Source organism: Bombus flavifrons, chromosome 4 (assembly GCF_040668555.2).
Source record: "Bombus flavifrons isolate JBK064 chromosome 4, iyBomFlav1_principal, whole genome shotgun sequence".
Lineage (NCBI taxonomy): Eukaryota > Metazoa > Arthropoda > Insecta > Hymenoptera > Apidae > Bombus > Bombus flavifrons.
Genome location: NC_138445.1, coordinates 10,594,608 through 10,616,549, shown reverse-complemented (window position 1 = coordinate 10,616,549; position 21,942 = coordinate 10,594,608). Strand labels below are relative to the sequence as shown.

At 27.6% G+C, this 21,942-nt stretch overlaps 3 protein-coding genes across 6 annotated transcripts; 1 reads left to right on the top strand and 2 right to left on the bottom strand.

Annotated features, from left to right (window-relative positions):
* Nucleotides 1–898: 898 nt before the first annotated feature.
* On the bottom strand, nucleotides 899–4,404 carry LOC138179140 (probable E3 ubiquitin-protein ligase RNF144A). Its single transcript, XM_069111613.1, has 5 exons — nucleotides 3,769–4,404; nucleotides 3,065–3,634; nucleotides 2,795–2,957; nucleotides 2,399–2,721; nucleotides 899–2,313 (listed from the first exon to the last, which is right to left on the bottom strand). The coding sequence occupies exons 1-5, from the start codon at nucleotides 3,835–3,837 to the stop codon at nucleotides 2,077–2,079; spliced, it is 1,362 nt and encodes a 453-aa protein (XP_068967714.1). The 5' UTR covers nucleotides 3,838–4,404; the 3' UTR covers nucleotides 899–2,076.
* A 1,641-nt stretch (nucleotides 4,405–6,045) lies between these two features.
* Nucleotides 6,046–15,100, bottom strand: wde (Fibronectin-III type domain-containing protein windei). Of its 4 annotated transcripts, none has more exons than XM_069111608.1 (14): nucleotides 14,963–15,100; nucleotides 11,759–12,080; nucleotides 9,680–11,683; nucleotides 8,688–9,049; nucleotides 8,345–8,605; nucleotides 7,935–8,258; nucleotides 7,708–7,861; nucleotides 7,441–7,628; nucleotides 7,280–7,354; nucleotides 7,125–7,179; nucleotides 6,985–7,058; nucleotides 6,802–6,901; nucleotides 6,559–6,728; nucleotides 6,046–6,486 (listed from the first exon to the last, which is right to left on the bottom strand). In XM_069111608.1, exons 2-14 carry the CDS (start codon nucleotides 12,021–12,023, stop codon nucleotides 6,391–6,393), a joined length of 4,128 nt encoding a protein of 1,375 aa, XP_068967709.1. In that variant the 5' UTR covers nucleotides 12,024–12,080; nucleotides 14,963–15,100; the 3' UTR covers nucleotides 6,046–6,390. The 4 variants fall into 4 exon arrangements, with proteins under 4 accessions (XP_068967709.1, XP_068967712.1, XP_068967710.1 ...); XM_069111611.1 differs by having other exon boundaries at nucleotides 8,688–9,046; XM_069111609.1 differs by lacking the exon at nucleotides 14,963–15,100 and adding an exon at nucleotides 13,044–13,277.
* Nucleotides 15,101–17,063: 1,963 nt separating this feature from the next.
* Cka (Connector of kinase to AP-1) lies at nucleotides 17,064–21,723 on the top strand. The gene is made up of 11 exons (XM_069111612.1): nucleotides 17,064–17,621; nucleotides 18,215–18,318; nucleotides 18,384–18,569; nucleotides 18,674–18,863; nucleotides 18,981–19,139; nucleotides 19,231–19,351; nucleotides 19,434–19,555; nucleotides 19,732–19,910; nucleotides 19,980–20,317; nucleotides 20,403–20,714; nucleotides 20,791–21,723. The coding sequence occupies exons 1-11, from the start codon at nucleotides 17,355–17,357 to the stop codon at nucleotides 20,958–20,960; spliced, it is 2,148 nt and encodes a 715-aa protein (XP_068967713.1). The 5' UTR covers nucleotides 17,064–17,354; the 3' UTR covers nucleotides 20,961–21,723.
* The last annotated feature ends 219 nt before the right edge of the window (nucleotides 21,724–21,942 follow it).

The window sequence follows — 21,942 nt, the reverse complement described above, 5'->3', positions numbered from 1 at the left end:
GTTAATTTCCTAAAATTTTACACAAAATTAAGTTCTATAGTAATAAATCCGTGTATGTGTTGATTTTGAATATCAATTATTCTAAAGATAAAAGAATCACTTTTATTGTTATTTACATCTATGTATATATATTTCATATCTAAAATCAAGACAATATAAAAACTGAATTTTAATCCTTCATCATGTACATCAATGTTAATTGATTTGAAAAAAATAATATATAGAATGAAGATAGATGTAATTATAGGAAGATCATGACTTTTTTTAACATTAATTGCTTATGTATCATATTAGAATTAATACGAAAACGTACAACTAATAAATCATAAATGATTTATCTTAATCATTTGTTTAGCTTTTAATTTGATATATTCTTTATTTTGTATTTATATTCGACTTAAGCTGACTTCTGTGCAAAATTGCACCAACACAGATACAGGTATTTTTATATATGCATTATATATATATCATGCGTATATTTACATATCATGATCAATAACATACATAGTTATACATGCTCAAATACAGATTATATACAGTTATTCTCAATGATACAAGAGAGATTGTAAATGTATGTCTATTTAGAAATTTGCACGTTTACATAATCTATTTCATTTTTTATTTAATAATTCATTGTTATTAACTAATCACATACTATGATTAGGCAACGCTAACTTTGTGTATGATACATATGTATATGCACTGTATGTTCATTGTACATGCATTTGTGCACGTGAGATTACATGTATATGCACATATAAAATGAGGAAAATCATTCTTACATTGTAATGCCAATTATATCAAAAATTCATCATAACGGATAGACAAATTTCTTAGGCAAGAATGAATATTTTAACAGACCTGGTATTATTGTATACAATTATAATCAGAAATTGGATGATTTCTTATATGCTTTATAGTAATCTAATTTTATTGTTTATGTATTATAACATAATGCTTTTATTATTTTTGGTCTATATTTTACTATCAATTCACAGGATTGCTTAAGACACACACGGAATAATATCCCTCCAAATCGGGAAACGGTATTTATAAATATATCATTAATAGTAAATATATTAAGTATATATTAATAATGGAATTTTCACAGGTTTTCGTAAATTTGATGTTTTTAAATGTGGTAGAGCTTAACGATTCATATAGATTGATAATAAATATACATACAATTAATTATTTGCCAATCTAAACGAAGTAGCACTGATAAAACAAAAAGGTCTAAAATACAATCAACAATTTATAAGATTTTGAAACAATCATATCTTAATTTTACTGAATTCAGATATAGATATACATTGTTTATTATTTTACATTTATGTATATATTCATAAAACTTTTTTTATATATTAGTAAAAGCGTAAAAGTACATGAACAGAATATTGAGTATTGCTAAAGATTATAACAGCAAATCACATATATATATATAACAATTATGAAACAAGCTATTATTTGATGTATACAAAAAAACACTTAAAATAATTTTGAACATGGCAGTCAATCCAATGCAATATAAATATAATTTTCTGGAATGTCATAAACAAAAATTATGAGTATTTACGATACATAGACATTTTGAAAATGAGAAAATATTACTAGAATCTGATAACAGTAAAAAAGTCTTATTAGCTTTCGAAATTTAAATTGTAACTATTAAATATCAATTAGATATTAAGTAGCTTTTAATAAACGTAAATTTCTTATATATATAAGAACAATCATACCATAAATATATATACAAATATATTGATCCTTTTTAAGCTCATAAGTTTGCAATATGTCAAAATAATGAAAATAATTATTGATTATAAGTAACATCCACAAAAATGATTGAAAACATAATATTATTAAATTTCGCTTCATTTATAAAATTAAATGTTTCGTAATATAGGTATTATATTCCGTTTATATCATTTTTTGTCATACAATTTATAATGCACCAAATTCAATGTATATCTATATAAGTCGCCAATTATGTGCACGGATTGGATACACTAATTTAATTATTTATCGTAGTGGAGAGGAATTATACAGGAATATTGAAAAACTTTTAATGTTTTCCTACGTTGCAGTATCACCTTCTTCTTGTTCAAGTCTAGATGAACCACATACACGACATTTGCAGCATACAATACATGGTGCGGCCAATAAAAGTAACGGCGATGCAACGAGCAAGAGTAATCCAAATCCAGCAAAAATTCCAATAACTTGTGTTCTGTGCCAAATAACTGATGCTCGTGAGTGACCCAACTTATTTTTGCACGGTCCTTTGTCGTAATGTCGCAATAGAAAGTCATCCTATATTATTCAGTACATTTATAAAATTTTAAAAGTTTTTAAAGAAAATTACCATTATTATACAGCTATAGGCGAATTTACTTACATCTAAAGAAGCTAAACAGTACCAACAAAACACATGTTTACATCTTTTACACATCATTTGAGCACATCCTTCATCCTTTTCAATAGGTACAGAACACATAGGACAACATTTGATATGATCACCATCAAATGGTATACCTAAGGAAATATCTGAACAAGGACCAGTATGCCAAGATTCCCGACATATAGAACAGAAATCTGTAGAGCAATTAGGACAATGAACTGGCCCAATAGGAGTTCCATTTGAACCAGTAGCATTTATAGAACATATTGTTTCGCAACCTGCACGTGGACACCAAGCACGTGCTTTATCCATGGATACGTCTACATATTATATAAAAAATTGTTAAACTAAGTTATACTAATGTTTGTAGCAAGTAAAGTACTGTTTACACACCTCTGTTTAATCGGAATTTATGATGTTTTTCCACAAGTTCAGCACTAACAAGACTTGATATTTCCTTCATGGAAAGTATTGCTCCATGTTCACATTGTGCATCAGGACAACTAATTTCATATGCACCTTCTTCAATTTCAAATTCAACATATGCTTTCATACACTAAAACATGTAAAATACATATGTATAATAACTATATGTATGTATAAATATATTTACTTTAAATAATTTTTCATATGATAATATGTATCAAAAAAGATTGTACATACATCTTTACAATAGGAACAACCACAGCCTTCTATCTTAAATGTTTTAGAAAAAGAAGTATCAACAAGACATAATTTACAAAAGATACGTCCAAGTGCTTGTTGAGAACTTGCAGGAACAAAATTGCCTGCAGCTAAACTGTAGCGGGAACTAGATGCCAATGATAGTAAACTGGAGCAGCGAGAACATACTCGACTGCGATTTATAGGTCTGCCCTCTAAAGCAGAAGTACTTAAACCCACAGTAGTTTCACATTTTCTTAATCCTGTGGGGCCTAAACTCAACCAACTATTACCACGAGCTTCCAAGCTTGCACTACTTTCAGGTCTAAGTAAAGGTGCATCTACTCCTTTACCTACTACAGTTCTCTCCGTCAATGAAAGATTTATAACACTGGCTTCTTTGCGCAATAATGGTAATCTGACTCCAGTAAGTTTGTTAGACTTATCAACTTTTTTCTGACTTGCAGCAACTTTGTTAGAAGAATTGACAGATGTCACAGAACTGGTGGCAGTACCCATATCCATCAGTGGAGCTCGTCGTATGACGAGCGAATGTAGGCTGGGCATCCCCTAATTATCAATGTAGATTTCACTACCAGTTACAGACAAGAGCTATGCTTACTGACTTCTTTTAGACAGTTTGCAACAGCACTTGCCATGTAATGGAAGATATATATAAATTATGAAATTGAGAAATGTCACACCCATGAAACAATTTGGCACTGCATATTTTCAATCCACTCAATCCAGCATAGTTTTATAATATTTTTCATATTTCACCCTCTTAGTTGGCATTTTCGAGTTTTCTTTCATATAAGCTCAAGGTAATTGAATATTGATTTCTATTAGAAAGTTGCGAAGTTGCTGTTTTTGCAATATAGTTGTATTTTGACATAAATCTGCTGACATATTACATTCTTGACTTAATTTCAAAAAAGCTCAAAATCCGAAACAGTTAATGAAAAAAGCGTAAAACTGATAACCAAACAACTATATAAAAATAAATTCTTCGAAACAGATTATGCATTGCAACTAAAACGGTTGAAAAATATTCCTGTCTTCAAACGTTATTTGTGTTGTGGTTGTCATTTCAAGATATATCGCGAAAGTAAGAAAATTGCTACGTAATATTTCACACATATTAATATTCGAAGAAATGGACATCCATTAATATTTTGAATATCAAACTTTGCAAATGTATGATCATCCCATTAGAATATTGCTCGATTTTATAGTTTTTTTTTCTAGTTTCACGGGCTTTTTATATACTGTGTCACAAAGTACAGCAAACAGTATACACAAATTACCGACTAACTACTTCCGCCCCCACTTGCTTATACTTTTTTCTTACAATATCGGAAAAAATTGTAGCTACATTCGTATTATGATATACATACATTGCAAAATCATAATTATACTTGCTTTGATGTATTTTCCTATATTTCTAAGAATCATATAATTTATAATATAGAAGATAGTTTATTATACAGTGAAAGTTTAGAATTTTAGTAAAGCATGATTCCAAATACTAGTAAATTTTTTATATGGAGTCGTGGTGCAGTTTCAAGCAATTTCGAAGTGGTTTTATGTGTTGGTTGATGATAAGGGTAAATGACAACTTGTTAAAACGTATATCAATTATATTTTTCCCTTTACAATAATTTTTACTATAAATCTAATATATTTCTATATATCTTCGTGAAATTTTGTTCCTTTTTTTAATTTAAGATCTTTATTTTATCCTATAAATCTTTAGATATAGAAAAAATTGTAACTGACATTATTTTTACAAACTACATCTTTGAACTATAGAATTTTTATTTAAGTGATAACTAAATTTTGAACATTATTTGTATATAATAAAATTTAAGATTTGTACCAATTGATATTTCTAAATTAATTATTAATTAATCAATTATAATACAATTAAAAGAAATCTGTAATAAAAATATCATATAGATACTTACCTATGTAAACTAACAATCACAGAATTTAACATATCTGTTACCAAAAATGCGCGAAATTTAATTTAAAATTACATTAGTAATACGGGCAGTATATATCCTACAGTTCCTATATTCGACTTTTTCCTATTGTTGATTAAAAAACTTTTGTAAGTTATGTTAAAATTGTGATAAATAAATATTAGGGAAATCTCACATTCATATTGCATAAAAGAATTAGCAAAAAATTCTGTTTTTTATATGTATTGGTTCATTTCTTTAAAAAAACAAACGTTTTATTTAAAATTTTATAACAATTAGGAATTTTTTTTATTATAAACTCATATAAAAAATGAGCAATCATTTTATTATACATTTGTGACACAAAAATGAAAATAAAACTTAAAAATATGATATTAGATAATTATACTCTAGATCATTATATTTTCAATACAAATATTAACAGTCACAACATATAAACATTAATATTTACATACGTAATATGAAGTGATTCGCATAATTTGTCTTATATTAAAATCTATGGAGTATTTTATCATTTAACATTTAGAATTTATTACAATTGTATCAAAATTGAGCAAATCATATATTAGCGAGATTCAATTACAATAAGTAACAATAAAAATAAAATAAATTTAGAAAGGGAAAATAAATGGTATTTTATGTATAAAACACAGGAAGTAATATTTGTGAACACTTTCAATGAACAATAGTATTAATAGCAGATTTATACAACAAATATATAGTTTTTAACTGTAGCAGTCTTTATGAAAGGTAAATATTGAATTAGTACAAAAATTCTTTTTGACTAGAATATTTTTTCCTGTTTTTGTCTAGATGCTATACTATTACTTAAAGTTCAAAATACGGAATCTAAAATGTTTAATAATTGCTTATTCCACACTATCAAATGATAATACTTCATGAAACATGGCACGAAATTGCATGGAGCCTTCATGCTCCAATTTTGTGAGCAAAGACATAAGGATGTAAACTATATGTATATTGTCAAAATTAAGATTTGTATTTTTTGATTTTATAAATTAAGAGGTGTATAAAAAACGACGGATAAAAATACGTTAGCTACAATTGTATCATAGTTACCAAGGATTGTACGAATTACTTATGATTAAATGGATATTTACTACTATACAACAAATTCGTTTGTAATGTAATCTATACATCATATTTGATCATTATAAACACTTCTGTAATTGAATTAAATATATTTTACATGTAATAAATGTAATAAATTGAACGATAACGCAAAGGACTGTACGGAATTTGTTGTTACATGAGTCATGAATTGTTATAACTGTGCGTAAAAATAATATTGATATAATAATTCAAAATTTATCATATACTTTATAAAGAAATGTTTCCAGGTATACTATACTGTCCTTTTCGGGAATGTATATCAACTGCTCGAACTGCGAAGTGATAATTATTTCCTTCAGAAAACTGCAAAAAGGAAAACATTACAAATATCTATGGAATATACTCTAGTTTTTAAACACAATCTGTTCAAATTACTTGCGTAAGTGTGCACGCCATAGGTAGTGGTAAAGCTCGAACATCGCCTACTTTCTTCCACAATGACGTGTTAGGAGGAACACCAGCAATTTCCTGGTAGGCATACAACTGGTAACTAACAATATCTGCATACTTGTCCGACAAATTCATATTCCAAGATAATACTATTCCTAGATAATAATAATAAATTTTTATATTCTATTAACATTTTTAATAGGTATAAATTTGCAAGATGTAACATACCATGTGCAACTTTAGAAATTTTTAATGATGGAGCTGGTGGTGAAAGTTTCCAAAGAGGATTTACAGCATAATTACGCGTATCTGGTAAGGGTGCTGGATGCTGAAACAAATACAATTATAAACATACAAGCATAAACATAAGTAACTGTATTATTAAAACAAAACTGTTAATTGAAAATATACCTTATTTAACTGTACATTAGAAGTAGCTGGAGTCGTCAAAAATCGAACCGTTCCATTTGCAATAGTTGATATTCCTATAAATAAGATTATATTATATCTATATATTATTTATATTGATGATTTAAACTGAAACTACTTACCCGTTTTATATGTTAAAGTTGGAAATGAAGCTCTACAGGAAGTCACAGGCCGCATCTATGATTAGAAATGTTTATTATAAAATTGTAAACTAACTACAAAGCCTTATTTTTCAACTTCATTTTATTAAAAATATGGCAAAAAATATTCATTTTACCGGACTGGAATTTGGTGTTATTAATAATTGCCTTGTTGGCATCACATATGCTAATCGAGGCGCATTCATATTATTCTATAAAAAAGTATATAAACATATAATAAAATTATATAAATAATAGATGAAATAAATAATATATGCATATCTTACTATACACTTACCACTAAAGCAGTAGGTGTTGGCTGACTAGCAGGTTGTACTACTCTTATACTAGGTGGTTGACTTGTTATGGCTACATTCCCAGGAATAGTCTGAATTACTCTTTGGAAGCAAGGTTGTTGTGTTTTTTGTGTTAAGTTTACTTGTTGATCAGTTACTGTAGTTGTTACAACTGGCACACCAGTAGTAGCTATAAATTACCAAAGTTCCTTAACATGTTCTTATTCATTTAATACGAAAATATAGAAGAAAATTATGAAATTTAATACCTTTACTTTTCTCTTCTTCATCCGTAAGATCAATAAGATCGTTTGCACGAGATTTTGCGACGTTTGTTGTAGTGGATCCTTGACGATTTATCTGATTCGGAAATTTTCCATTTAAAATTATAGCTTGCTGTGATTGTTGTGGTTGTATCTGTTGCTACAGAAACCAATAATAATTTTTTGTCATTAGATTTGTAATAAAAATAAGAAAATTCGAATGAAGTACTTACATTTGATATAATTTGTTGAACATTAGACTGATTTGATAATGTCAGAGGGTGCTGTGAATCTAGGGGTTTAGCAACAACCAAAGCTGCAGGAGTGATAGTAGTCATAATGTTTGGAGATTGAGTATGACTTTGTGCCACCACAGAAGTTTGTCCAGTTATTGGTTCAGTTTTCCTGGGTGATCTTGTTTTAATTCCTCTTCTTGGACTGGTTGCATTATTTGTTTCATTAACAGAAGTATTTGATGCATTATTACTACTTGAAACATGTAGAGACTTCATATTAGAATTCTGTTGTAATTGCCTTAAATTTTGCATTACATGATCCTATATAAACATATATTACAATAAAATAAAATTAAAATAAAATATTATAAAATCATATATAACTTAGCAAAATGGTTTATATATACCGTTACAAAATTAACTTGTAATCCAACAGATCTATTGATCTTAATTGGTGGACTGAATTTATCGTTACTCGCGCGCCGATCTGCCGCATTACGGTTTAATACCATTTCAAAATCTTTAATTTGTTTAGCTAATTGTTGACATTTTGCGCGCGTTACTTCTTGATTTTTTTCTGATATACGTGCTTGTTCTCTTAGTTTACCAATTTCGTCGCGCATAGTAATCGTTTCAACAATTTTTTGTATCAGAAGTTCTTCTAATTCCTTAAAGAAATTATCATCATTGAAATATATAAAACTTTTATTATTAAAATAATTAATTAAAATTTTTATATTTTTAACATACTTCCTGTTTTAATTTTGGCAGTTTTTCATTCAAGTCTCTTTGGAAAAATTTATGAATATAGTTAAGGTTTTTAATGTTGTCAGAATTATTTTCTTGTGTTTTTAATTCATTACATCGTTCTTCAAAATTTGCTTTAATTTTCTTAACACCACCATTCATAACAGGAGTATCAGTATCAGAACAAGTCCTTTTTAATGAAGGTGGCGATGAAGGACGTGCATCTTGATTCATTTTAAAATTTATAGCTACAAACTTTTCTGAATCATCACTAGATTCTACATCACTATGAAGGAATTTTGTTCTTATAATCTCTTCTGCATTTTTAGCTGTTCGTCTCTTCCGTCTCCCACTTTCCCTCACTGCTACAAATATTTTAATAAAAACTTAGTAATTTACAGAACTAAAAAATAAAAAATAGATATAACCAAATTGTTTAACTCTTTTCAATTATTAAATATATATCTTCAGTTTACAAATTACAATATTTTCAAAAATATAATTTATTTTTAAACCAACGAAAGTGTGATCAAAAAAAAATAATGCCTAATAGTTTTATAATTTTTTAACTCTTCTTTAAAGATATATTAAATATTTTATACTCATATGCAATACATATACAAGGTAATCCAATAGGAACGAACTAAGAAAGTCAAAGAGAACATAAATACAAGAATACTGCTTCACATCTTTCCCTGTCTTTCATACATTACATTTAACGAATTAAAGTTATAATATCTGCCAAACTAATAGTTTTTCGGTATAAATAGCTGGATACTTTTTCGTATAGAATGTCCAACTGTATCAATTATAAAAAATATATGGTAACAAATAAAAAAACTAAATGTTAGTGTAATATCTCAAAAATTACAAGCTATTAAGAAGTCAAAATGTACTCATTTTCTCAGGCTCCTTAAATATAATACATTTCACTTCAAACATTTTTTGATACAGCCAATATATAGCCAGTTATTGTTATTCAATATACATCCTACCTTGTTTTTCTTCTGTGCAATTCATTTGCTCTACTACAACATTCTCTCTTTTTGATCGTTTTTTCCTTCTTTGAGTAGTCACAGGAACTTCAACAGTTCTCTTATCACTATCATCACTATTATTTTTTGTATTAGTAACAAAATCTAATGAATCATTTTCTGTGATTACACTAGGTTCTAGTTCTACACTAGGTAAACTATTTTTATCCGACATCAATTCAATGTGTTCGCTTAAATTTTTTTTACTTGCAGAACTTATTATTGAGTTTTCCTTTTCTGTAGTTTTTATATCTTTTTCAGTAACATCCTCATTTTGTTCCCAAAGATCAATTATAGGACGAGTTAATTGATTTTCAGAAGCATTGGATTTACTAATTTCAATAGAATTTGTACTATTATCACTACTTTTTAATTGATTATCACATTTTACACTCTTAATAACTGTTTTTTCTGGCACATTACCATTTTTGTTGCTAGTTACATTATTTAATACAGTTGTTGATTTAAACTCACTGTTTTCATAATCTTCATTTGATTTCATATCTTCAGAAGAAATTTTCTTTTTTTTATCCCTAAGAATTTCATCTGTCTTATAATTTGTTACTTTTCCATTTAGTATTATATCATTATTTACTATTTCCTTTTCTTCTAAGGAATTTAAAACAGTAGTTTTACAATTGTTTCCAGATAGTTCTATCTCTTGACTGAGTTCTGTTAATTTCTTATTTCTATTAAGATCTTGTTCTTCTAATTTATAGACTTCTTTAATTTCTGTACTTTTATTTGTATCAGTTATTTTAGTTATTTTATTTGGTTCTTCATTATTTATACTTTTATATTGTTCTTGATTACTTTTTTCTTCAGTATATTTTATAGCTTCATCTTTATCAGATTTACATTTTATATCAGTTATTTTAGTTATTTTATCTTGTTCCTCATTATTTATACTTTTGTATTGTTCTTGATTACTTTTTCCTTCAGTATATTTAATAGTTTCATCTTTACCAGATTTACATTTTATGTCTATATTCAATGCTTCCACTTTGAAATTGTTAGAATTACGAAAATCGCTAAAATCAATATTTGCATTATTCATATCGTTTTTACTTATTTCGACTTTTTGCTTACTATTATTATCATTATGAAAATCAGTTTCAGAATTTAGAGGATTTTCACTAGAATTGTCATTCAAAGTATGGATTGTAGTATTTTTACATTCAGGATCATTAGATACCTTTATTTTTGTATTTTCTTCCAAGTCATGTTTTAGTTCTAATGAATTATTGACAGAATCAGTGTTAACAGAATTTTCTTTTCTAATATTTTTAATAGGAGCATTTTCAACTTTTTCGCTCAATGATTCATTTGAATGGTCATTCTTATCGCTATTAATTACAGATTTGCTACATAACATACTATCTCCATCTATTGTTGCGTCATTATCAAGTTTTATAGTTTCAATATCATCATTAACTTCAGCTTCTAAAGATATGTTTTTATTTGATGGAGATATAGGACTTACATCAGATTCCGTTGAACTATTTTGCTTATGCATTGCATTAGAACTAAAGCCTTTCTTTTGACGTCTATCACCATAAATCGATCTATGTGAATGAAATATTCCATTGCCTCTTCCTCGTTCGAAAGGACCAAATCCATTATAAAATCTTGTATTACAATTATATTGAAGTCTATAACGTCCTCTAGGTGTTAAATGACGAAATCTTTGATTAACCCAATGAAAAGAACGACCATTGGCAGTTCTAGGATACTTATATTGTGATCCATAACTTTGCCATAGATGAGAAACATTAGCTGTTCGTGGTTTTCTCATCAGTTCACTTTCACCTTTCTTAACAATTTTTTCATAATCAATTAGTATTTTTTCATCTGAATCGTTATCTGAACTGTGTTCCTTTTTCTTTATATCTGCTTCTGTATTCATTATATCTTTTCCTGGGATAGAAGAAATTTCCATATCTTCAGTTCTTGTAGATGTCATTTCTGTAATTTAAATAAAACAGTCGTTCAAATTTTTCAGATCATAATATTACAATTAGTGTAATGTATAATGATTACCAATTTCATTAGTTTTTGATGTGTTTTCTTGATTATCTAAAACGGGTGTTAAAATATCTTCTGTCTCAATTTCATCATCAGAGAGTCTTAAACGCATGCTATCATCTGAAAGAGCATCTTCTTCATCACCATCATCACCTGTACTATATAACAACTCCTCTTCTTTTTCTTTTGATAGTTCATCAATATTATGTGTGTTAATACAAGACAAAGAATGTATAGAGTCAGGAGTATGTAATATATCACTTCTTAAAGCTTCCATCATAGAAAATATGTAATATGTAAGACAATGTCACAAGCTATTCATGTAATAATTTTTAACCTGTAATTAATAATTTTTAACTTGTGATTCCTTTTCTTCGAATAACTTTATTTTAAAATATCATATATTAACTTCATATACTTATATACACCAATATACTTGGTTATATACACATACAACATATCTCATAAATATTTTTGTACCCCTAACTTGACTTAACTTGACTTAACTGACTTTTTTAATCAATTTGAAGTGATAATCAATTTTATTGCAAATGCATAGTAAAATGCATATAATAGTTATTATCATTTAATATGTATTGTTAATAATTTTAATTTTTACCAACTTTTTACTATTTTAATTTTACAATCGGTAAATATGATAAAAGGTTAATAATAGAACCTTTAGTATTATAAACTATAATTTTTTGAAATTGAAATAAAGTTCAATCAAAACCAAAAATGAAGTTTATTTTATATTTCATAATTAAATAACAGAACATTACAGTTTGGATGATATATATCTTAAACAGATTTAATTTTTAATTTAACATTTCCGCGATAATAACTGATTACAAGTGTATTAAACCTATATGAACTATAAGTCCTTATTTTCTGTGAATCAATGTTTTCCGTCTGGTACTACAATATCATTAAGCATGCAATGCATACAAGGAATTGATGACTAATATTAGTAGTAAAGATATCATGTAAAAGTACATAAAGAATTTAGACTTCCATACAAGCATTACAGATAATAAAATGTGGGCCCTTCGATGCGCGCCAACATATACCATCCCTGGCCCATGAGTACTCAATTAACAAAAATGGCGGATTGGAAATACATACTACATTACTAATACTCGTCAATGTGTTTCAAATAACAAATATACCTTATTGTCGCAAAAATAGAATTGTTATTTTAAAATAATTGAATGTAATTTTTTACTTTATATCAATAATATACTAAAAAAATGGTTTAACAGTAAAGTAGACTAAATCAGTTTGTATTTGTTACACTAACGTTTTAAAACTTTAGGAGATTCAAGTCAATAATACTGTTTGTTTATAAAATTAAATACAAATACACAACACAAATAGCTACAGTTAATACAAAATGATAATATATTAAAATAATTATGATTTAATCTACGAAAAATGTATATTCAGAAAGGCGGGCTTCTTGACAAGCTTCTCTATTGAACGAATACTGCTGAACATAGGTCCCGACATGTGTCCAAACGAAATTCAACGACTGCACACGAAGTTTAGCAATATGGCGTTACATTTCACTACCGATAAATTAATTCTTGATAAGTGATGGAAATAAAAATTTTATAATAAAAATATATATTTACATAACATGTAAAATTATACCAATTATCTTATTCTTGAATTAATACTGAACAATCTGAAATATTTAAGAAGTTCGTACTCATGATACCCCCACTCCCTTCTTACTTATGCAGCACTTAACAATACTTAATGTTTCACGATAGTAGCAATATTTGTGCAAATTTTATGAAAATTTCATCAAATTTAATACATTAATGTAAGTGTACAAATGTACATGTTTGGGTACTTTTATATAAATATATTTTCAATACAATGTATACTAAAAAAAAATAGTACTACTAAAATGTTTGTACGCTAAAGTACTACCTGTAAGCATTGTTTCACAATTTGCAAACATTTTTAGTTTAGATATATAGTTTAGTATAAATAATCCCACCGTTTTCTCTTTCAATTAGCTGATGAGATCAACATTCGTCATACTGGTAATATAATGTTAAATTTATTAAGTGGGAGAAGTATTGTACTTTCACAACTCATTATAAAGATCGGGCCTACATAGATCCAGTATTTTTATACTCATAATCTGAACTTTTAATAGATCATTATTAAAAGCAATGAAATTTTTATTAAAGATTTATTAGATATTTTTGAAAACAAAAATTCCATTACTCACCCTGTTTCAAATTTATACTATCTCATAAAGGATGCAGTAGTAATACGATACAACGTATCGTAAATAATAAAATAATTATTCCATTTTATAATTTGAACGTGTTATAATTCAATATAAAAATAGGCTTCATTATAGTATCCAAACTGCGATATATTCGGCTAAAATGACATTTGTAGAAGTTTTTAAAGTCGTTGAAGCCGAAAATGTGGGTTGTTTTTGACGAAAATAAGACATAACTTTTGGTCAATCTGTTGATATATAACGTCCTCGTGGATTTTAACGAAACCTTTTTAAAATTTGATACTCTTAACCTACTATATAGCTTACTCTGTATGTATTTGAATCGTAAGTATTGGATTAAGTTTGGATTACTTTTTATTTTCCGGCCTCACGGTTTATTGTTTAAATGTTTGTTTAAAACTGTTTATTTCCGTGAGAAATGACCTTCATATTTGGCTTTAGTGACCCAAAATATCTCTGGAAAAACATATCCAGACCAAAAATTTTGCAATTTGGATACTAAAAATATCAATTTATCAACTTTCATTTTGTATGACGAAACCACAAAATGGCGTATCTATGCTCTATAAAATGGCAGCTATTTATATGTATATAGTTTGATGTCTACAATAGATTCGATCTTTACGTTTGGGACTTGAGGCCCATATTCTTAAGCGCGTTATAAACAGTTCAAAATAAGGTTTTATTATCTCAAATGCTCATTATTATACAAACGAAATACATACATATATAACAAATTAATTAAAAAATTCTTTTAATTTTTAAAATTTAACTAAATGTCAAATAATTTATTTCTCTTATAAAGCGTTTACTATAAAATTTAAAAAATTTTAATTTTTTGGGAATTTTAAATAAATATATATTATTCGGATCGTGTAATAATTTAGATCAAAAAATCTGAAGTGACCCACTCCTGAATGGTGACATGTAATTGTGTATGTAAGTGAACTTACGTTACGTTATAATGCAGCCAGTCTTTAACCAATGTTGAACATGCTCTTTGTCTTATAAAAATACGTTATATTTACGATAAATGTCAGAAACGAAGATACACACTGTGATACTCGTTCATGAAGTATCTGCAACACCGCAACCTAAACAAGCGACAGGCAATGTTGCCACTTTTATTCGTAACCGCTAACATACTCAATGTTTTTGGATACGATTAAAGATGAAGTTGAACTCAGTAGGTTTTCGAATTGATTACATTTAAAAAATACATAAAATTAAAAGGTCACAGGCTACCAATTTCGTGAAAAGAAATATACAAAACTATCGACGTAAGTACATAAAGAGATACGATAGTTTGCATCTCAGACTTTAGTAACGCATGCGCTATAGTATAAAATACTTTCAGAACTTATTATATTTGTTGAAGTACACAAAAGTGTACTTCAACTTCTGCTTAGATACCAAAATACTCCTTATTCATAAAAATGTATACAAATATGTGAGATCAATAATAATCATGTAGTCGTGGAACATTTCTTCTTAACATTTGAAGATTTTCTTTTCAAAAATTATTTCAATGTTATTTCAAAGTGTACATAATCATACTATATATGCCTTGTTTTGTTGGCCCATTTTGTAAGATATGTTATTAACAGTACAAGAAACATCGCGTATTATTAAGCATGGGTTAAGGTCAAATATTTTTTTTGTGATATTTTCTAAATAATTATTAATAAAACATGTGTTATACTGACTATAATTTATACCAAGATTAATAAATGTCATATTAATGAAATAGCTACAAAATATTGCTAAACTAATGTATAATACTAAAAATTACTTTTCTTTGTTAAAAAGGAGAAAAGAAAAAAAGATGAATATATAAGTGATGTAAAAATTCTATGTATGTACATACTAATATAATAAAAACGAAAGTAAAATGAAATATATCATTTTATATTCATAATATGTGTTTCAAAAATATATTATTGTTAGTTACATAAATTATCTTTCTATTGTATTATATATTATGTACCATACATAAGAGGAGGAAACAAAAACACTGAAAAACATATATTGTATATATACATATATATACATTTCTGAAGACACAATCTTTTTCAAGAAGAACTAAAACGATATAGTTATATCATATATTGAAACTAGATAAACTATGTAAAGTAATATAAAGTATTGTAACTAAAACATAAGATATAAATGCAATTAAATTTAACAAATAGCTAATAATGTTTATCTAATCATATCGTTTAGTGTTATTATGGATGTTATTTGCTTAGACTATTAAAAATTGGATTAATATCAGTGCATTTGTAGTATTCATATTTATATAGATATTCTCAAATAAATGACATTTTCATAAGAATATTTGTTATGTTGATAAACTTTCCTTAAACAATTTTATTGAAAAAATACCATTTTATTTAAAATTACATAATTTATTTTATCCTAAATTGTTATAATATTTATAATTTGATGGCATAATAACCTTTAGCTTACTTCCTAATATATAATTTCTAGTAAAATAATTTATGTAATTAATACTCTTTCAAATCACATTATACAAAAAAACACAAATTTTTACACTGCAACATAAAATCTTATATTAGTCATAAAATAATACTGTGTTAGCAGCTGATTTTCACTGTCAGTCTTATCATTTAGCATGTAATGAAATATACTGCCGTGTGTTTGTATAGTCTTTTAATCTTGAGAATCAGCCTTACAAGAAAAATTAGAAATGTATTATATTTATCATTTGTATATATCATACATATTATACTAAATAAAAATTTCTATTATATTTTAACTAAGAATAAGTAATCATTTATGTAAAATTTAGATTTTCATGTTTTTATATCAACTGAGGTCCTAATACTATTATTTAGTATAAAGCAGTAAAATTGATGTCATAGTATGCAGAAAAGAAAATGAAATTTTACATTTTTCTTGTTTATTTGATTATACTATGACATAAGTCAGTAACAGATACTTATTTTTTTACTTATTTATTCTTTACCAATTTATATTGTAATTGGTGTAATATTCTCTCATAGAAAGTCAGTATAAGGTTGTAATATACCTGAATATACTGTATGAGGATGGTGAAGAAAAGTACGATTCCGAAGATGTGCGAAGAAGAGAATATTTGTTTGCTATTTCGGAAGAGTTGAACAATTAAATAAATTTTGATAGATAAGCAACGAACCATAATATTTTCTACACAGTATATTAGTTACATTGAAATCAAATACGTCCGCATGCGTATTAATTACTTCTTTTCGTATACTCGATCGAAATACATTATCCGACAGGAGAGCACTCTTTAGGCTCCAGAGGAAAGAAAAGTTGTTGTAATGGCTGCCGTGTCATGAAATGAAGGTACCGAGCCAGTTTTGTGGTTCCACGATGGAGGAGAACTCCAGTTCTGCATCTCAAAATCATAATGGACAATTATCTAGTGGTGCGAATGTTCCACTGACAAATAATAAACATCAAGGGAATGACAATGGTACTAATGGCGATGCTAAGAACGAAAGGCCACAATACTCTATGCCTGGTATTCTACATTTTATTCAGCATGAGTGGACTCGCTTTGAACTTGAAAGATCGCAATGGGAGCTTGATAAAGCAGAATTTCAGGTATAATCCTAATTTCTTTGGAAAATTTTCAAAATTCCTCTGTATACTTTTCTTTAAAATACTCTTTTCTTATTGTCACTTCATCTGTCATGTGACAGAACGTTGTAAAAACAAAATTAACTTAAATATGTATAACATTAACACAATATAATTTGTATATATATTTAATTTTGAAGTTATTTTCATTTAAACTAAGAAATATTTTATAAGAATATCCTTTTTATTTATTGTAACATTATGCTTTAAATTTTAATGTAACAAATGATACACATGTCACTGAAGTACGAAATTGTTGTATTTAAATAGTTATATCCCTTATATTGGAGTCAATGCAGTATTTACAATATTTTTAGTTGCATGTATATTATATTTATGTTATATTCTTGTAAAAGTTATTGAAGCTGTTAATACTCTATATTTTTTATATATTTTTTTTTAATTGCTTTGTAATATAAAATGTATGATTCTAAAGGAAGGCTACATTGCAATATTCATAATATGTATAAAATATAAAATAATTACATTAGAGGCACAATTAATTCTCTAAGAATGATTTAAAGAAATATAATATGTTTATTATTATTTTCCTGCAGGCTAGGATAGCTTTTTTACAAGGTGAGAGAAAAGGCCAAGAAAGGTTAAAGAATGACTTAGTAAGAAGAATAAAAATGTTAGAATATGCACTTAAACAAGAACGGTGAGATATTTTTTTTTAATTTCGACGTTAGGAATATATTTGCAATACTTTCATAATTTTTACAGAGCAAGGTATCACAAACTAAAATATGGCACTGACTTGGTAATACAAGGAGATACAAAACCTCCTATTTATGAAGAAGGTATTTGTAATTGTCCTAATTCTGATGTCGGAGGTGGTGGTGATGGGGAAGCTCCATTCACATCCGTCAGTAACATCAGTTGGAGACAAGGCCGCCAAATTTTAAGACAGTAAATAAAATATAACTTTTATAATTTTTATAATTATTATTTGCATATAACAATAGGTATTAAGTACAGTATCATTAATAGTGTATATATAACTGTAACTTTAGATACTTACAAGAGATTGGTTACACTGATACTATAATAGATGTACGATCTAGCAGAGTGAGATCTCTACTTGGTTTAAGTAATAATACAGACTCAGAAGATATGAATACTCCTGCATTAAATGGCAATGAACCATCAAACAAACAAGCATCAGAAAACAGTGTTCGTAGAGTCCCAGGAAAAAAGGTAGAGGTAAGTAACTTTGTTGGAATTTAATCACTTTGTTTTTTATTTAACTGTTATATGTTTATGATATCTATCAAATTTCTACAGTAACATATTAATACTTTTTTATTTTTATATTACTAGCAACCATCTTCTGTAATAGAAGCAATGATATTTGATACAGAAGCAGCTGTAATGGCAAACTTTGAGTTTTTGGCACAAACAGGTATGGATATGGAAGAAGAAGAAGGGGATGTAGAAGATGATACTTATGATACTAATATGGATCCCAAACCAAATAAAGTAATACATATATATGGTCCTATTATGTATATTGTTATAGAATTCTATTGAAGTAATATAATTAATACATTATTTCTATTTTAACTTTTAGCCATCTATGCTTTTAACAGAAGATGTTGATGCAGAAGCTGAAGAAGTATTAAATGAATTAAATCTTCTCACAGAAATTGAAGAATCACCACAACGTTCTATTCGCTATTCATCTGAATGGGGTTAGTATTCATTTTACTTATAATTTTATCGACAAATTCCTATTTTATTGATATTTTAGTAATATTAAAATAAAATTTACAGATGCAATACGTAGGGGTGGACATCCAGATCAGAAACGTCTAAATGAGGAAGGTGATTCGACATTAGAATTGGGTGAATTAGAGCAATTATGTGTAAACAATGAAGCAGAAACTTCATATGATGTGAGTTACATTGGTTATATTATTGTTATTTTTAATGCCCATAGATGTATGTAATATATGTATATTTATGTTATGTTAATATACGTATAATTCTTATATTTTTATAAAATTTATGTGAAAGCTTAATTTCATTTTTGGTATAGGATATATTTAAATTAATTATATTTTATATATAGATGGTAACCACTACAAAGGAAAGTTTAAGAAAAACATGGAATGCAAAATATACATTGCGATCCCACTTTGATGCTGTTCGAGCTCTTGTCTTCCATCCCACTGATCCCGTTCTTATAACTGCAAGTGATGATCATACACTTAAATTATGGAACCTTCACAAAACCTTACCAGCTAAAAAGTAGGTTACCTGTATTCTGAAATTACGAACTATTATAAGGACTATTGAAAAATGTTCATTCCATTTCAGGTCAGCTTCATTAGATGTAGAGCCATTATATACATTCAGATCACATACAGGTCCTGTATTATGTTTAGCTATGTGTAGCACAGGCAATCAATGCTACAGTGGTGGTTTAGATGGTATGATTCACTGTTGGACACTTCCATCAGCCAATATAGATCCATATGACTCTTATGAACCAAGTGTCCTTAGTCAAACATTAAAAGGACATACAAATGCAGTTTGGGGTTTAAGCATGTATCAACTGCGATCACAATTATTGTCAATCAGTGCTGATGGAACTGTAAAACTATGGAGCCCACAAAGCAAATCACCATTACTTCATACATATGTTTCTGAACAAGGTATATTTTTTACACATAGATTATTAAAAATATGTTTTATATAGTCGCATCTAGAATTATCCTTTTCTTCTTATCATTCTTACAGATGGCATACCAACGTCGGTAGACTTCATTAGAGATGAATCAAATAAATTAGTTGTAGCCTATGACAGAGCTTGTGTGGTATTTGATACGGAAACTGGTGAAAGTGTAGCTCGTCTTGAGGCCAATGAAACGAAGGGAGTAAATCGCGTCGTAGCGCATCCTACATTACCACTTGTTGTTGCGGCACATGAAGACCGACATATTCGATTTTATGATCACCGATCAGCCACCCTTGCTCATTCCATGGTTGCTCATTTGGATGCAGTTACTAGTCTCGCGGTAGATCCTCATGGTTTATACTTACTTTCAGGAAGTAAGTAATAGCAAATTAAATAAAATGAAGTATCAATATATCAAGAATTATTAAATAACTAATTTCTCACTTTTAGGCCATGATTGCAGTATAAGATTATGGAATATGGATAATAAGACTTGTGTTCAAGAAATAACAGCACATCGTAAAAAGTTTGACGAAAGTATTTTAGACGTAGCATTTCATCCTTCACGACCTTTTATAGCAAGTGCAGGGGCTGATGCTCTTGCTAAGGTGTATGTGTGAAATGTAAATTAAGATACACATTTCTACTATCAACATACATCAGGTGGAACAGATTTTGTACTCATTCTTTCTAGATAGTTTTACCTATACGTGTTACACTTCCAATTTTGTTGTAACTTATATTGCTCTACCATTTGAAGTACCACTTTAGGAAATCAAATTGGGCGTATAGATATCCATGTTACAAAACCAAAATTTGCACATAACCCTTGTCCGCAACAATTTATCAAAACAGTGATTTCAAATATAAATGCTACTTATTGATGAAATTTTCACTAAGTAGCAATATTAATTGGGATAGCGGAAGGGGTCTGTCTTGTAGCATATTAGTTGATATAGTTCTGATAATTAGATCATGAAATACCCCTTACCCAGGATCCAGGAAGCACACTGCCGCAGTAGCATAATATTTATCCCTATGTTAACTATTTATTACCAATATTACAGTTACTGTTGCACAGCTACTGGAGATTAAGACATACTACGCGAAAATAAAGTTGTCCTACATCAATTAGTCTCCCATTATATGATTTTTATGCTACCTTATGTATTTATCGAGGTTGGCATATAATAACAACAAAAAAGCAACAACAACAATGATAATAATAATAATCGTAATAAGTTAATTATAACGTAAGAGACATAATATTAATAACAGTAAATTATAACTGTGTGTTTCTCTGTAATATATTGTATTTAAAAATAGATGAACTGTGTAACGTACTATAATGAACATGTTTTTATTAAAATTTAATTCCACTTCTATTATTTTTTTTCCTTCAACAAATTTATATATATATATATATATATATATATATATATATATATATATATTATAAAAGATGAAATCAAAACGTCGAAATAAAAATACAATTTTTTATTTAACAAATGAACATACAAAATGTAGTTTATACTTCTTAATATGTATAAATCTATATGTAATGTATCATGTAATAAGATTTAATAATAAAATAATCTGCAT

What these genes read in the sequence shown, in the direction of transcription:
- LOC138179140 (XM_069111613.1), bottom strand. Translation starts at nt 3,837, where the DNA reads ATGAAAAATATTATAAAACTATGCTGGATTGAGTGGATTGAAAATATG. An exon ending in AGTGCCAAATTGTTTCATGG is followed by an intron (nt 3,635 to 3,768) that starts GTGTGACATTTC and finishes ATTGATAATTAG; the next exon opens with GGGATGCCCAGCCTACATTC. An exon ending in ACTGTTTAGCTTCTTTAGAT is followed by an intron (nt 2,314 to 2,398) that starts GTAAGTAAATTC and finishes TGAATAATATAG; the next exon opens with GATGACTTTCTATTGCGACA.
- wde (XM_069111608.1), bottom strand. Translation starts at nt 12,023, where the DNA reads ATGATGGAAGCTTTAAGAAGTGATATATTACATACTCCTGACTCTATA. An exon ending in TTGCACAGAAGAAAAACAAG is followed by an intron (nt 9,050 to 9,679) that starts GTAGGATGTATA and finishes AAATATTTGTAG; the next exon opens with CAGTGAGGGAAAGTGGGAGA. An exon ending in CAACACCTACTGCTTTAGTG is followed by an intron (nt 7,355 to 7,440) that starts GTAAGTGTATAG and finishes ACTTTTTTATAG; the next exon opens with AATAATATGAATGCGCCTCG.
- Cka (XM_069111612.1), top strand. Translation starts at nt 17,355, where the DNA reads ATGAAGGTACCGAGCCAGTTTTGTGGTTCCACGATGGAGGAGAACTCC. An exon ending in TCGCTATTCATCTGAATGGG is followed by an intron (nt 19,352 to 19,433) that starts GTTAGTATTCAT and finishes TAAAATTTACAG; the next exon opens with ATGCAATACGTAGGGGTGGA. An exon ending in TACATATGTTTCTGAACAAG is followed by an intron (nt 20,318 to 20,402) that starts GTATATTTTTTA and finishes TCATTCTTACAG; the next exon opens with ATGGCATACCAACGTCGGTA.